We start from the raw sequence: 14,836 nt of genomic DNA, 5'->3' as shown, positions 1-14,836 counted from the left end.
CTGCCCCACAATCACGCACCATCTAGAAAGGCGTGCAAATCAATGGAACATCGGATTCTGTGTCAAATAACAACTTTTTTTTTTAAATCATTGGTCACTCAAAAGAGGACGTAAGTATTTCAACAGAATTTAAAATGTGTGGGGTTGTGAATGAGGACTTCATTAAGATGAACATTTAGTTGAACAGCTGATATACATGGTGGGGTTCTGGCCCACCTGCCCCTAGATGATTATACACAAATATAATGTATATGTAGCTGATACATATACCTTAATAGAGCACCACACTAAATACAGTTAGGTTGGTTTTAATACACATATTTATTTACCACAATTTTATTAGAAATTATAACTATAAACTATACAAACTACTAATGCCTACACTGTTCTGTAACTTGTGGCCTAAGATGAAATGTTTTTAGCTTTGGCCTCAAGAGTGCACTTTCATTCTACACGATGTGGAGTCAAATATTTATCCATTTATTATAAATTTTAAATAAATACATTTAGTTGCACCCTCACCCTAAGCATGTCAAAAGAGCTAATTATACTGTATGAAGGTGTATTTCTGACCAGAGGTCATTTGTACTATTTTCCTGTAAAGACCTTTAACTCCTCAGCATTAGACTGAAAGATAGATGAAAATACACTGCTCTGCAACTGAAAGCATCAAAACCAAAGAGAAGTGCTTCAGTTATGTAAATGTACAGTTATAAACCACTTTCCAATTTCACTCCACATATTCATTTACAATCTGTAATGAAAAGTTTCCTCAGCTCTGAGTGCATCTTTTTATCCATACTCTCACCACACACACAAATCTATCTAGGTGTGTTCTCTTTGGCCTTTACTCCAATATTATATTATGAATCAAGACAGGGTCATGTGTAGCTTGACTGCTTTGTGACCAATGCTTAAAGCAATGAAGCACTAAAGATTTACTCCAACTACTGTGCATAAGTGCACATTTTTCTACATCATCTCATAATGGCTTCCACAAGCACCTGCATCACCGGCAGCTCCATTAAAAAGGAGACGCTCAGACTGTATTTTGTAAAAGGAGCGTCTTTCAAAAGTTAAATAACTTTCTCAGCAGCAGATACCATCAAACATCTGGATTACATCTGCAAATTTAGCTACTAGAATCACTTATTTATTTAGGTAAAGTATAAATAGCAGTGCAAGCAATAAACCTGTACACTTTGCCCTCAAACGAAGAACGACAACAGCTTTAACCAGAAAAATGTGTTTATTTGTAATTCAAGTGACTTCACGGTGGTTGCCTGGAAGGATGTTGTTTCAACATGGCTCTGGTGAAGCAGTCCACACCTTTAATCCAACTGAAGGAAGAAAGAAACAGTCAGAAAATGCCTGAAACCCCTTCAGATTGTGCATTCAGTATAATGGCAAGTCACACAATTCAAGGACTTTCTTCATTAAAATGCATAAATTAGGAGAAATGTCACTGATTGGTTAAAAGAGTTTTGGCTAACCCATCAGAACCAAGCTTTTTGCATTTGAATGTCACAGGGGAAAAAAAAAATAAAATTCTGAAGACAAACACAGCAGCAGTAACAAAACATCAGGGAGACTAAGAACTGCTTTGTGTGTATTTTTACATGTTGATCAAACTTAAATTAATGCTTTTGAACAAAAGACAAGAAAAGCAGCAAAATTAAATAATTAGAACGCATCTTAACCTTTATGGTGCAGCATCATCATCATTCAGAATGATGGCATTACTACTGCCTTCTTAACAATAACAAAAAAAAACAAAACATTTCAACAGTGTGAGTCAGTGCTATGAACACTTGCCTTCACGAAGCCGATGTCTTTTGCGTATTGTCTGAAGCACTGGCGGCACATGTTGAGCCCATATTTGCGGATCAGACCATGTCTGTTTGAGCACACACGGCTGTGGGAAGATTAGACACAAGTTAGCTTAGGCTTTCAGGAGCAAATATGACCATACTGTACTACACTATAGAAGAGAAGGGCGTTTGGGCGTGGCTATAGCTCTGTACACAGGTTTGTACTTTAACGTAAATGCAGCCGGACAAACAAATTAGCATCAACAGCATAGCTTTCTACCAGTTTACATTAGCTAACACGCTAACCGGCTACATTCTGTGTATATTCTGTGTAATTCAGCTTTAACATGGCTCAGGTGGTGTAACAGGCCCTCGAAACCGTCTGTGAGGAGAAATTTTGTTGGTGTAAATATATAACGTTACATTATTAAGCGATAGCACGCAGCTTCATGGTACTCGGTTTAACTCTAACCAGCGCGAGCCGCCATGTTGGTTTAAGCGCCACATCCATGCGGTCTAAAGATACTCCATTTATACACAGACTAGGTTACTATCGCCTACAGGAAAAGCCTGCAGCAATGAAACCTACTTAAAAACACATGAAATACCAGTATTACTGACCAGGATCGAGATCCCTGACCGAATTTTCTTGGGTGACTCCAATAGAGCTGCTGGTGGCCCATCTTGTCTCTTTCGCTCGGGATGTCGAAAAGGAAGGAACTGAACTGCGCATGCGCGAATAAGACGTTTCTTCCTCTGAGCAATCAACATTAGTTTTACAACCTGAAGTGTGAGTGTTGCCCCCTTTTGATCGTTTAGGATATTACCCGATTAGTTTTTTTGTTTTGTTTTGTCTGTTTTTTGTTTGTTTGTTTTGGGATTTTTGTTTTGTTTTGTTTTGTCTGGGGTTTGTTTTGTTTTGTCTGTTGTCTTTTTTGTTTTGTCTTTTGTTTGTTTGTTTTTTCCCCAGGTCAGTTCTGTTTCCTCTGCGTGCATAACATAAATATTTCTTTATTTCAGGGAGCAGTAGTACATCAAAAAATTGGCGGTTGTATGTCTGATTTTTTTTTTTTTTTCATTTTTTCCCTCAAAATTGATATATAATATATGATGATAGCTCTATGATATGATATATGATGATAAGTCTTTAAAAATTATGTCTTATCTACATTGTAGCCCAAATTTGTTCAGGATAACCTATAGCTTTGTACATAAGTATCTAGCTCACTAGTTTGATAGCTGATATACAGTAGCTCTAGCTCTTAAAATGATGCATCAAATGATGAATTCATAATTCTAGTACACAATCCCTGCTATTCTTGTTAAGCATACATGTTCTGTCTATACCATCCAATAAACAAACCCTTACAAATCTCAAAACAAATCAGTTAGCTACACTGCTCCCATTCCCTTTGTGCATGCCAAGTGATATCTGAGGATGGATCAAATGTTTCTTTAAAAAACTATTTGGCAGTTTGGTAAAGTCTAAAAATAAAGCATAATAAATCTTTATTTTGGTATACTAAGTCAAAAATTCAATATAATTCAATAATGTTGCAGTAATATCTGCAGGAAGATAAGTCAAAGTTTTGAGATAAGTGAAAATTTCCAGCCCAACTACATCTCAGAAACTGCACAGAAAACCCAAAACTACCCCAAAAAACACTAGCATTAGAAAAAGGAAAGTAACTTTTCTTTGTTTTCTCAGTCCTAGTGTGGGGAAGCAACTTCATCATGGTGTGCTCGAATTTTTGATTTGCAAAGGCATTGCAATATGCCTTTTTGTCATAGCCTAGTACAGACATTACCCACACCATTATCCCTCTTTCCCTCTCTTAATCTTTACAATAAATCTTCCAACAGAAATGGTTCTGTACATAGTAGACGTACTGTCTTCACTTACATGTTCCCTTTGTATACGTTTCCTTTGTTTGCAACAGCCTACTGTATGTTTGCAGAAACTGATTAGATTTAATTCTGATTATATGCTTTGAAATCAAACTTTGGCCACTGAAGTCGAACTTGCCAAAAAACCACATCCCACAGATTTGCTTTTGGTACCCACATCCTTGTCCCAAAACTAGCCCAATTTGGCGACCCAGCTGGCAAGCCTGATTATAATTTATTTTCTATGGCTGGTAAGATCTGACCAGAACTACACAGATGTTGAAAATCCGAACAACCTACCGAAAAATCAACGAAACCAAATATAATTAATTTAGTGTTCAGATGCATAGCCTGAACAAAGTCATTAAGCTTTTATGCCAGTCAGATGAGAGAACCCATAGTTATGATAGAGGAAGGTTTAAAGACACTCTGTCAGTGTCCAGGTGAAGCACACTGTTTATTTGTAGATTTTAATCTTACAGACATGGTTACACCAATGGCCCAAAACTATACTCTGATAAAAATGTAACTCTCTTTTAAGAATTCATTTATTTGACATGACTTACATCATTCCTTTATTTCTTTCGAACCTTTAACTATTTCACACAGCACTGTCATCTGACAGACAGCTTCAGTACTTTTAACCACTAGAGGACACTACTGGGCACTTCAAGTGCAAGTGCAAGTACAAGTCAACCAATCATTTTTTAACATGGTTAGAAAGCTTCAACGCTTCATAATGCTTCGTCTACTCATCATTAATAAATACGCTATACGGACCTTGCTTTGTGCACAGGGGCATTGTCATACTGGAACATGCTTGGGCCTCTTGGTTCCAGTGAAGGGAAACTGTAATGCTACAGTATACAAAGACATTCTATACAATTGTGTACTTCCAACATTGTGGCAACAGTTTGGAGAAGAACCATATATGGGTCTGATGGTCAGCTGTCCACAAACTTTTGGTCATATTGCATAGATTTAGATTCCTTTGTAAATTTATATCTACACGTTCTGAAAAAGAGCCCTTAAAGGTTCCTAAATGAGAATTATTTGGAACTTTCTCTGATAGGGCTCTATATATGAAGAGTGTTGTACTGGTCCTGGAGTACCACTGCACTTGACATTTTGGTGTTGCTTTCTCTAACTCACCCAGTTCGATCTGGTTCAAGCTGGTTACTTGAAGTTGTGTTGTGGGCAAGAAAAACATCAAAATCTGTGGAGTAGTGGTTCTCCAGACCCAGACTGAGAAACACTGGAATAAAATCTTTGAGGATTCCCCAAGAAGGACAACCTCAGAAACCTTAAGGGTCATTTGTTGTATTAGGAAATATATAATTACTCAAGTAGCCTATACTCTTTTTAAACATAGATTTTACACTGATATATGATTCAAGTGCTTCCAGATCCATATATTCTGATTACAACAGCCTCAGGCTGGAGGCACTCAAATAACAGAGTTATTAGGTGTTTAACACCAGAGTCAGTAGAGGTTCAGCCAAGCTATGGACCAGACTTCATTTGAAAAGGAGCTCTAATGTAGCTCGATGTAATGTGGTCTTCTTTTGTTAATCAAATCACAACCACACTGGCTGCCTACTGCATGTAAATTTGCTTGGAAACTAGATTAAGACTACTACTGATCTTTTAAATGCCTTATTTATTAGTAAGCCTACAATTTCATCTCTCATCTGTCTTCTAAAAAATGTGGATTTATTCCCAGTTTGTCTCTACTCTATCAAATATGACAGGTTCAACCTGAGACCAGGATAGGAGTTCAATGATTTCATTGTTCAGACACACATAATAGGTTTGGATTGTTTGAGCCATAGACTGTAAAGTTAAAGTCCTTATTTGTAGAAATGTAATGGACTGAGTGGACCATCACATTATACATATTTAAATCTTTGTGTCTAATGGATCTATCTAGTAAAAAAAATGGTACTTTGTTATTCAAGAATGTATGACACAGCTAAATGTTAGTAAAAGAATAAGGTTAATTTTTGTTAGTAAGACAACATTTATTGAAGGTATAAGCTGTTTTGGCAGTAATGTCATACTGAATGCGTGCATGACAATTTCCTTTTAATTCCTTTTAATTTCCTTTTAATTCAATTTCCTTTTGAATCCTTTTTCATGCATCTATTACATCCCTTCATTTTTCCTCTCTCCACTTACTGTATTTTAAAACCGTTCCAATTAACCTGAACCACGCTGTTCCAAATTACAAAAAAGGTATGGTAACTTGGGACATCTGGAAAATAATTAAATTGTAAACATATGTACATGATTTGAAATAATTTTTGCTGATTTCGTTTCAATAGTATATCCTATTTATATCCATCCAGCCTCTGTACTGCTTATCCTACATAGGGTTGCAGGGTAACCTGGAGCCTATCCCAGGGGACACCTTGGATGGGGTGCCATCCCATCACAGGGCACAATCACACACAAACTCTGGACAATTTGGAAATGCTAATCGGCCTACAGTGCATGTCTTTGGATGGGGGGGGAGAGCAGAGGCGGGATTCAAGCCCCCAACCCTGGAGGTGCGAGGCAAATGTGCTAACCACTAAGCCACTGTGCCCCCCATGCTATTTATATATGCATCATAAATATGTGGAAAATATTAGATTAGATTATAATCTTATTAAAAACTAGCCAAAGCATATGCCATTTTTCCTACCTCAATATTTTCCTGTTTTTATACTGACCATACCCCTTTATATAATGTTACATGAATTAAATCATATTACTTCTATCAAACAGTTCCACTGCAAAGGCTTTGTAACTGTACCCATTTACCTGACATTACCCTTTTTATTACATTCAATTACAAAAAATATCTTCCAAAAAACCCAGACACAACCTTTTATTTCCAAGACCTTGATTAGTCTGTGTCCTTTATTACATGAATTGGCTCTACAGTTTGCAAAAGAAACTCAGGTGGATGATTTCCACACTCAGTAATCTACAGTGAGTGTGTGTCCCATGACACACACGCTTTGTGCTGAGCACGCACTCAGGCAACCTTTGGACTGAGTTAAAAGAAGATGAGATCATATACTGAGTTTCAGAGTTTGGTTTATTATAGTTCCATCAACTCCACCTTTAATATGTTGTGCTCTGCTTGTGCTGTAGTAGAGATGGGATCTAAATATGGAGACAGGGTCTAAATGTGACTGAGTGGATTGCACAAGTAAGGTTTGAGCGTTGATCTGATATTTTAGGATACTTTCAAAAACAGTTTAAATCCTAGAATCAGATATTTAGCTGAAAAGTCAGAGCATTTGATTCATACGCATAATGAAGTTGTGTGTGGCGGATATACATCTTGTGCTTTTACATAAAATGTAGAGCTAATAAGAGGTGTAGAGTGATGCTGATTTTCTGTATGGCAATGACTGTTTATTGTACTCAAAACTAAGCCAGCTTTATGCTTACTGAAGAAAAAACCCTGATTCCTTTAGGTAGGACCATTTATTTTCTTAGCACACGTGTTATTCTTTTATTTAGATTGATCTCTTAGCAAGTTTCATTTAGAATCTGAGGTGGCTACTACATATAGCTACTAGTCAATTATTTTATCAGGTGTGTGTGTGTGTGTTTGTGTGCTGGCGACTCGTCATATTTGAAGGTTCACCATGATCAAAGGGCAGATTTTAGAGGGGGCAACCAGGTAGTAGCCCACAATGGGCCTCATTTATCAATCTTTTAGTAAAGTTGTGTGCAATGGTTTGCACAAGCCAAACTGAACTAATATTGTCCACTGGATTAATCCGTTTCAGAATGGGTGATTTTCTTCGTACTTGCATGTGTATGTTAATCACCCATAAAGTGCAAGGTGCGTTCCCGACAAAGCTCATTTGCATTTAGTGACACCCACAAAACTCCATAAAAGGTCAAGCATACAGAGGACTGGGAACACGAAATGAATACTAATGGTGAAAGAAAAGGCAGAAGGGCAGAAGTGGAAATTATTTTGTCTCACTTCTACACCAATAAAAATATTATGCATTGTAACAGCACCTGAAAAGGTTGAAAACTAGAGACAGATTACAGAAAAGGTCAGTTAGGTGTTAATTAAGTGACATGAAAAGAAAATGGTGTGACATGAAAACGGAGGAGAAAAAAAGATCTACACTGAATCTACTCTGATCATGCACACCAAGAACATCACACAGGGAAACTGCTATTTTTAATAGTTTTAAGTGTCTCAGCAGACATGCTGGAAGTGTTGCACAGCGTTAAAGGATTCAATTCATTTCAGTTTTCTTTTATTTGTATAGCGCTTCTAACAATGAACATATATAAATTCATATATAAATAGATATATAAATTCCAGAGGCGACAGCGGAAAGGGAAAAAAATTCCCTGAGACAAAATGAGGAAGAAACCTTGAGAGGAACCAGGGAAGGGTAGCATCCAGGGAACCCATCCTCATCTGGGTGACACCAGATAGTGCGATTATTAATTATTTCTCTTCTATAACTGTATACTATATAATCAAAAAGTGCAATTGTATAACCAGGAACTTATGAGCTTATGAGCAACTTATGAGTATGAGTATCAGGTGTGGGTGACAAAGCTTATTAGGTATGCTCTTGTCCTGTAATGGTTAGGAAAATGTCCACTGTGCTCAGAGTGCAAGCAGGGACACGGCAAGACTAGCTATGGCAGCATAACAACAATGGAGAGCCAGAAGGTAACACAGACATGAGGGAACCCTGAGACATAATACAGCCAGCCACATAAAATAGCCAGATAATATCAATGCTTTATAAATGAGGCCTGATGTTCTGATAGTTAATAGAGACGCAAATGTACCATTGGTGTGAATGGGCAATTGCTTAAACTTTGAATTTTATTGTCTCATCAAATTTTTAATAAATTGGCCACAGCTTCCAGCATATTTATTTCTTATTATCCAAATAACCCGTTGCTGTGTTTGTTATGTTGCTAAATTACTTACTGTGGTGCAGTAACATCAACGAACAACCAAATACTGCTGTTCCCCAGTAATGAACCTTGGCTTTCTCACTGTTTGCTCACATAAGATTGGGTTCTTTTACTGGTTATTTCTGAAACCACTCTACTTAAGCAGCTCCAGAATGAGAAGCAGTGCTTTTCTTTCTAAAATTGAATCCCAAAACAGGACACAGTGAGTAATGTAATTGTCTTCATGTGGTAGACTGAAGAACACACGTCAGCCAGCATTATCTCTGATGCTGATAATAGTCACCCAGTCTTACACAAGCCAGCACACGTCAGCATTGTCTTGTATTGACACAGTCTAGTTTTTGCCATCGACATGCAACGAGTGAACGAATGGGAATGAGTGTGTCTAGATAAATGACCGTGTCTAACAGAGTATATGCATTTTCATTCTGTAAAGTCAGTCATGGATGATTGTTGTCTTATGTTGTGTTTAATTCCTTTGTAAGCATGAGTTAGGAAGGAGAGAGTCCCAGAGAGTGTAGACAGACTTTACAAGTGTCTTTTGTTGTATTAGATATTTAATCTAATATATCTGCAGTATATACTCAGTGCCTCTTTATTATACCATACAGGTATATGTGTAGGCATTAGCAAAGGCAGGGGGATGTGGATGTAAATAAAATCACAGTATGATAGTTAGTTAGGCTTTTATTGTCTTTGTAACATGCCACATGTACAACGAAATTTAAAGTGTCGATCAGTTTAAGGTGTGCAGTCATACATACATTCAACTTTCAACCATATAAAAGAAAAAATGCTAAGTAGCATAAAAAGATAAAAGAAATACTGTACTAAAGTAAGTTATAGCAAGTTAGAAACAACCAAACCCACCCTCATACTAATAGAAATATCCAACACACCTACTATTGTTAGCCCAGCTTGTAGCTCATTTCTTCCATGCGCAATTTCTGTAAACCATTCTCTAGCCCCTGGCCATTTCTTTACAACAGCAGCACTGTTAGCTGGATAATTTATTCACACCATAGAGCTGTTGAATTTCTCAAAAATGATTGGTGAGAAGGCATTGATTAATTGTCTATAATAGCATGACCCTGACAATAGTACCAGCTGTATTTCAAAATATAAGTTAATATTAATGCACTTGTTCTAATCGTTATCATTTCTATAATAATGCATGGTGGAAGCTCCATAATAATAATAAACAGTTTATAAAACATGTTGTTATTTAAGAAGCTTTCTATCAGTAGACATTTCTTTAACATTTATGGAAGGAGTCTTGGATGTCACTGCTTTGTAAAAGATTTTTTTTTTTTGTGGTCTTATTTACTCACTAGACAGTGGCAGCACTATGGCACAGCAAGTAGTATTGAAGCCTAACAGCTCCAGGGTCCCCAGTTTGATCCTAAGCTCGAGTTACTGCCTGTGTGAAGTTCTCCTCATGTCTGCATGGGTTTCCTCTGGCTTCTCTGGTTTCCTCCTACTGTCCAAATACATGCAGGTTGATGGATTGGCTGTGCTAAATTGCCTGTAGATGTGAGTGTGTGATTGTGTCTATGCATTGTGCCATGTGATGTACTAGGTGAATTCTCTCACCTTGCACCCAGGGTTCTGGATCTACCAGGACTGTGAACAGGATAAAGCAGTTATTGAAATGAATGAACGTCATGAGAGAGGGAGGGAGAGAGTGAGAGAGAGAGAGAACAGAGGCTACTGAGGGATTGGTGGTTTATAGCTGCTGTCACAGAAGCATAGAAGCTGTAGCATAGAAACTCATTTCAAGGGCGTTCCACAACAATTAAATGTAACGTGAAACCACTAAACAGCATGACTTGTTTTGCATTAATAAATCAAACACTGCAATCGTTGGCACATTGTGGTGACAGAAGAGGAATAAGACGCTTATTGGTGCTGTTGTTGGAAAGCTTGGGTGTTGACAGTAACACGTCAGAGCATGTCATACCTCATTGCAGTTGACTGTTTTCCTATAACAACATGCCCCATGGTGTTTCATTCCTCACTTGCAGTGATAGTGAAGTGGTTTAAAACCCCAGAAATGGTCCTAATGTACTCCTAGCACTACAGCACCCAGTACCATGCTGTTTCAGTGTGAGTGCTACTGCTGTAAGGACAGATTGACAGATTGATTGACAGATTGTGGATAGTAACAGAGCTATGTGGCAGGTTTTTACCTGAGCAGAACTGGCCAGTGGGTGTAGCTATGGGAGGTGTACTGATGTGGATCAAGTGGCCACAGAGTGTAAATTTGAGCTTGGCTCTGACATCATCACTGTCATAACACGGAAAGCCGCCTCCGGAGGTGTGATGCATTATGGGAAAGAGACAGTCAGCGGGTACGGCTTTACCAAGCTCATGTATGTGATCCAGCCAGGGTATTTTTTTTTTTTCCCCTGAAGCTGTATGAAAAGGAAGACGAAAACAGAAATGGACTGAAAACAAATGCCCAGCTAATCTCGCTGCTATGACAGCCGCACTGCACAACCACGTCAGCTGTAAGTAACATTACACAAATTATGTGGAGAGGATTTCTTGAAGTGTGTGTGTGTGTGTGTCGAAATGCAGAAGTGGTTGCGACACATTTGTACTTGTTTTTCCTGCTTCACTGCTTCCTGTCGCTAGCTAACGTTACCTCGCTAAGCCTAGCGCTATCTTTGCACATCTGCCAACTGAACTACCAATGCTAGTTATGTTATTAGCTCGCTAGGGTTCCCCTAATGTCGCTATAATGTTGCTAAATAAAATAAATAATAAAAGATATGCTAGAGCTTATTAAGGAATTCATATTTGCGGTGTAGTATAGGACTGGCAGCTGTACTATTTAACGTCGGCTAAATGTTATTCATCCAGTTAGCACGCTAGCTCGCTAACTTCCTGCTAAACTCCTAGTGTGTGCAGCTGGACTCGACGCTGTTTCTGCCTCAACAGTTTAGTGCTCTCCTAAATCAACTTTACACAATATCTCCACGCTATTAACCAGGTATCGAGTTTTATTTCATTCTAGAGGGTCTAATTTTAGAATGAGAGTTATATGACATGAAGTTTTAGATATTATTTACGGCTAGTGTGTGTCTGTAGTTGTCAGCGTTTTGCTCACATCTGTTGAAGTATCTCTGAAATTCAGATTAGTGTTTCAGTGCTATTGGTACCTGTCTCTTAGTGTTATAGACACCAATATGAATACCATATATCTAAAACAGAAAAAAAAAAAAAAAATCTTGTCTTAATTTTGACTGTAGTTTTTCACTTCCAGGAAAATGATAAAAACGTTTTTGTTGACGCATCCTGTACTAGTCATGTCTTCGCCCAATTAAATGCTCTCTAATACATTTATATCCCGCCCCCAGGGACGGGTTTTGCCCTACAGTAGCAGCCTGGTAGCAGCGATTATGGGTCGTCGTTGCTTTTCTGGCTTTATCTTTTTACACACTGTTGCTTTTTCCGTCTATTGCTTGGTTGAGAATAAATGGTTAAAGTTTATGCATTTTGAAGAGGGTGGAATTTGAGTAAGTTCATGGTTAGGTGACTTGGGTCTGTCTGGTGGCAGAATGTGTTTCTACCTCAGACTGCCTGAGAACTCAGTTCTGACTTATAAACCATTATGGCTTCTCAATCAGTAAAAGTAAGCAATATCATTTTATTTACCATTCCGATATGTCTGATGCCTCCTGGTGACCCTGTGGTTGTCTGTCATTATTGGCTGTCATAACTCTAAAACACTTGGCATTTCATTGTCTAGGATATCGTCCTTACAGTTGACAGATGAGGTTGAATGTGACAGTTTCAACCTCCAGTTGAAAAAAGGCTCTCCTTAAACGCTTTGCTGTTCCATATGTAGCTAGTTCGTTAAGTTACTATCGTGTGACGTATCTTAAACGCTATTGGCTGTTGGGTAAATCAGTCAAACACTAAAGCACGCTATCACTCAGTCAGACATAAGCCTGAGAACGTCTGTAATAAGTATGATCGATTTGCACAGGGTAAGTGATCTGTATAAACCACAGAGATGGGAGTGTCTTCACGTTATATGCATGGTGGTTACACTAAAAATTCCATGTGTACTACATAGACCTCATTTTAATTTATAGTGTTTTGTTTTGATCTTTATTATCAGCGCTTGATCATTAGTGGGTAACATGCTCATATGTTTGTAGGCTTTACGTGTGCTAAGAACTCAGTAACTTACCTAAAACCTTTGTCAGCGGTTTTTCTCTGACAGATCATTTTAAATGAAATCAGTATTGTATTGTTCTGAGTTTTAAATTCAGCCAGTACTTGTTTTTTTTTTTGTTTTTTTTAAGTTAATATAAGTCCAGAATGTATAATCTTCAGTCAGTTAGAATTTGGTTTAATATGCTGCTTTGTTATTGTTAAACTGGCAGAGTAAATCTGGAATAATGGAAATTAAAATAGCTACTTTTGTTATTTCTGCTCCACAGATTTTAAGCTGCAACTGTCCTGCCACTAAAGCACAATGCCTTATGGAATTTTTCCTCGGCAACTTTGATATCCCATCAGTGGTAACATTCCAAAATTAGAGACCTTGGGATAAAAAGTTCAATTTTCTACAAAAGATTTGCTAGTCAATCTGGAGCACATACCATTTTTGGATAACAAACCTACCATTCTGTTTTTTTTTAATTAACTCATTTATTTTTACTATCCCACTGGGTGAAAGCTTATCATGAGATTCCGAATCTACAAGAGGAAAGTGGTGATCCTGACTCTGGTGGTCGTAATCTGCGGATTTGCCGTTTGGAGCAGTGGGAAACAGAAAAGAGGAAGTCCTGTTTTTCCAAAGGAAGTGGAGGCTGTTAAGAAGAGCAGCATTAGTAGTCTGGCACAGGTCACAGCATCAGTAACCCGGAAACCAGTCAATGACACGCTTCCAGAAAAACAAGTTATACCCAAGCCTTTGACAGATAATACCACTCTGGTGTACCGGGGGATTGTGTTCCAAATCAACTTTGACCAGACCTTGAGGAATGAAGAGAAGTTCAAGTCGATACGCCAGAAGGATGACCTAGTAGTAGTAGTGCAGGTTCACAATCGACCAGAATACCTGAGGTTGCTTGTAGAAAGCTTGAGAAAAGCAAAAGGAATTGAAAATGTCCTACTTATATTCAGCCATGATTTCTGGTCCCCAGAGATTAACAACATAATTTCGTCCATTGACTTCTGCCTTGTCCTTCAGATATTCTTTCCTTTTAGCATCCAGCTGTATCCTCAAGAGTTTCCAGGGAATGACCCCAGAGACTGCCCCAGAGACATTTCCAAGAAAGACGCCTTAAAACTCGGCTGCATAAATGCAGAGTACCCTGATTCTTTTGGCCATTACCGCGAGGCCAAATTTTCCCAAACCAAACACCACTGGTGGTGGAAATTACATTTCGTGTGGGACAGGGTCCGTGTGCTGAAGGATCACAAAGGATTGGTGCTTCTTATCGAGGAGGACCACTTCTTAGCCCCAGATTTCTACCATCTTCTCAAACTGATGACATCTCTAAAGAAGGAGCAGTGTGCTGACTGTGACATTATTTCTCTAGGGAGCTACGGGCACATCGGCTATGCCAGCAAAGCCAACCGAGTGGAGGTGAAGGCCTGGAAATCCACAGAGCATAACATGGGCATGGCCATGGACAGGGAGACGTACCAAAAACTCATCCAGTGCACAGAAGCATTCTGCACCTACGACGACTACAACTGGGACTGGTCCCTTCAGCACCTAACTGTGACCTGTCTGCCCACTTTCTGGAAGGTCATGGTGAGTGAAGCTCCCCGTATCTTTCATGCTGGGGATTGTGGCATGCACCATAAGAAGACCACTTGTATGCCCAGTAATCAGAAGAGAAAGATAGAAAACATACTTCAGAGCAGCACAAACCAGCTGTTCCCAAAAAATTTGCTCATCACAAAGAGACTGCCTGCATCTGGGGCTGGTGGAGTAGCCCCTCATGTCAAAAATGGAGGCTGGGGTGATATCAGGGACCATGAACTCTGCAAGAGCTATCTTCGGTTACAGTGACCTTATTCTTTTTTGTTTGGTTGGTTTGTTTTTATTTTTCTTTTGCATCCTCTAATGAAAGCCTTTACAAATTCTTAATGGACTATTTCTTTATATTGCCTGTTTTGTTGAAATATTCCAAATAAAAAGGTATATGGGA

The 14,836-nt window shown here is 38.5% G+C and overlaps 2 protein-coding genes across 3 annotated transcripts; one reads left to right on the top strand and one right to left on the bottom strand.

The window, feature by feature from the left end:
* Window positions 1–1,230: 1,230 nt before the first annotated feature.
* rps29 (ribosomal protein S29) lies at window positions 1,231–2,584 on the bottom strand. The gene is made up of 3 exons (XM_026923338.3): window positions 2,433–2,584; window positions 1,816–1,915; window positions 1,231–1,340 (listed from the first exon to the last, which is right to left on the bottom strand). The coding sequence occupies exons 1-3, from the start codon at window positions 2,492–2,494 to the stop codon at window positions 1,332–1,334; spliced, it is 171 nt and encodes a 56-aa protein (XP_026779139.1). The 5' UTR covers window positions 2,495–2,584; the 3' UTR covers window positions 1,231–1,331.
* An 8,358-nt stretch (window positions 2,585–10,942) lies between these two features.
* mgat2 (alpha-1,6-mannosyl-glycoprotein 2-beta-N-acetylglucosaminyltransferase) lies at window positions 10,943–14,836 on the top strand. 2 transcript variants are annotated; one of them, XM_026923356.3, is made up of 2 exons: window positions 10,943–11,167; window positions 13,112–14,836. In XM_026923356.3, the coding sequence occupies exon 2, from the start codon at window positions 13,357–13,359 to the stop codon at window positions 14,695–14,697; it is 1,341 nt and encodes a 446-aa protein (XP_026779157.1). In that variant the 5' UTR covers window positions 10,943–11,167; window positions 13,112–13,356; the 3' UTR covers window positions 14,698–14,836. The 2 variants fall into 2 exon arrangements, with proteins under 2 accessions (XP_026779157.1, XP_026779158.1); XM_026923357.3 differs by lacking the exon at window positions 10,943–11,167 and adding an exon at window positions 11,218–11,652.

This window comes from Pangasianodon hypophthalmus, chromosome 19, assembly GCF_027358585.1.
Source record: "Pangasianodon hypophthalmus isolate fPanHyp1 chromosome 19, fPanHyp1.pri, whole genome shotgun sequence".
Classification (NCBI taxonomy): Eukaryota; Metazoa; Chordata; class Actinopteri; order Siluriformes; family Pangasiidae; genus Pangasianodon; species Pangasianodon hypophthalmus.
This window is presented reverse-complemented; position numbering and strand designations above follow the sequence as displayed.

Excerpts from the sequence above, each read along its gene's own strand:
- mgat2 (XM_026923356.3), top strand. The coding sequence starts at position 13,357 with ATGAGATTCCGAATCTACAAGAGGAAAGTGGTGATCCTGACTCTGGTG.
- rps29 (XM_026923338.3), bottom strand. The coding sequence starts at position 2,494 with ATGGGCCACCAGCAGCTCTATTGGAGTCACCCAAGAAAATTCGGTCAG. Across the intron at positions 1,916-2,432 it reads GGTCAGGGATCTCGATCCTG|CCGTGTGTGCTCAAACAGAC; the intron begins GTCAGTAATACT and ends ATCTTCCCACAG.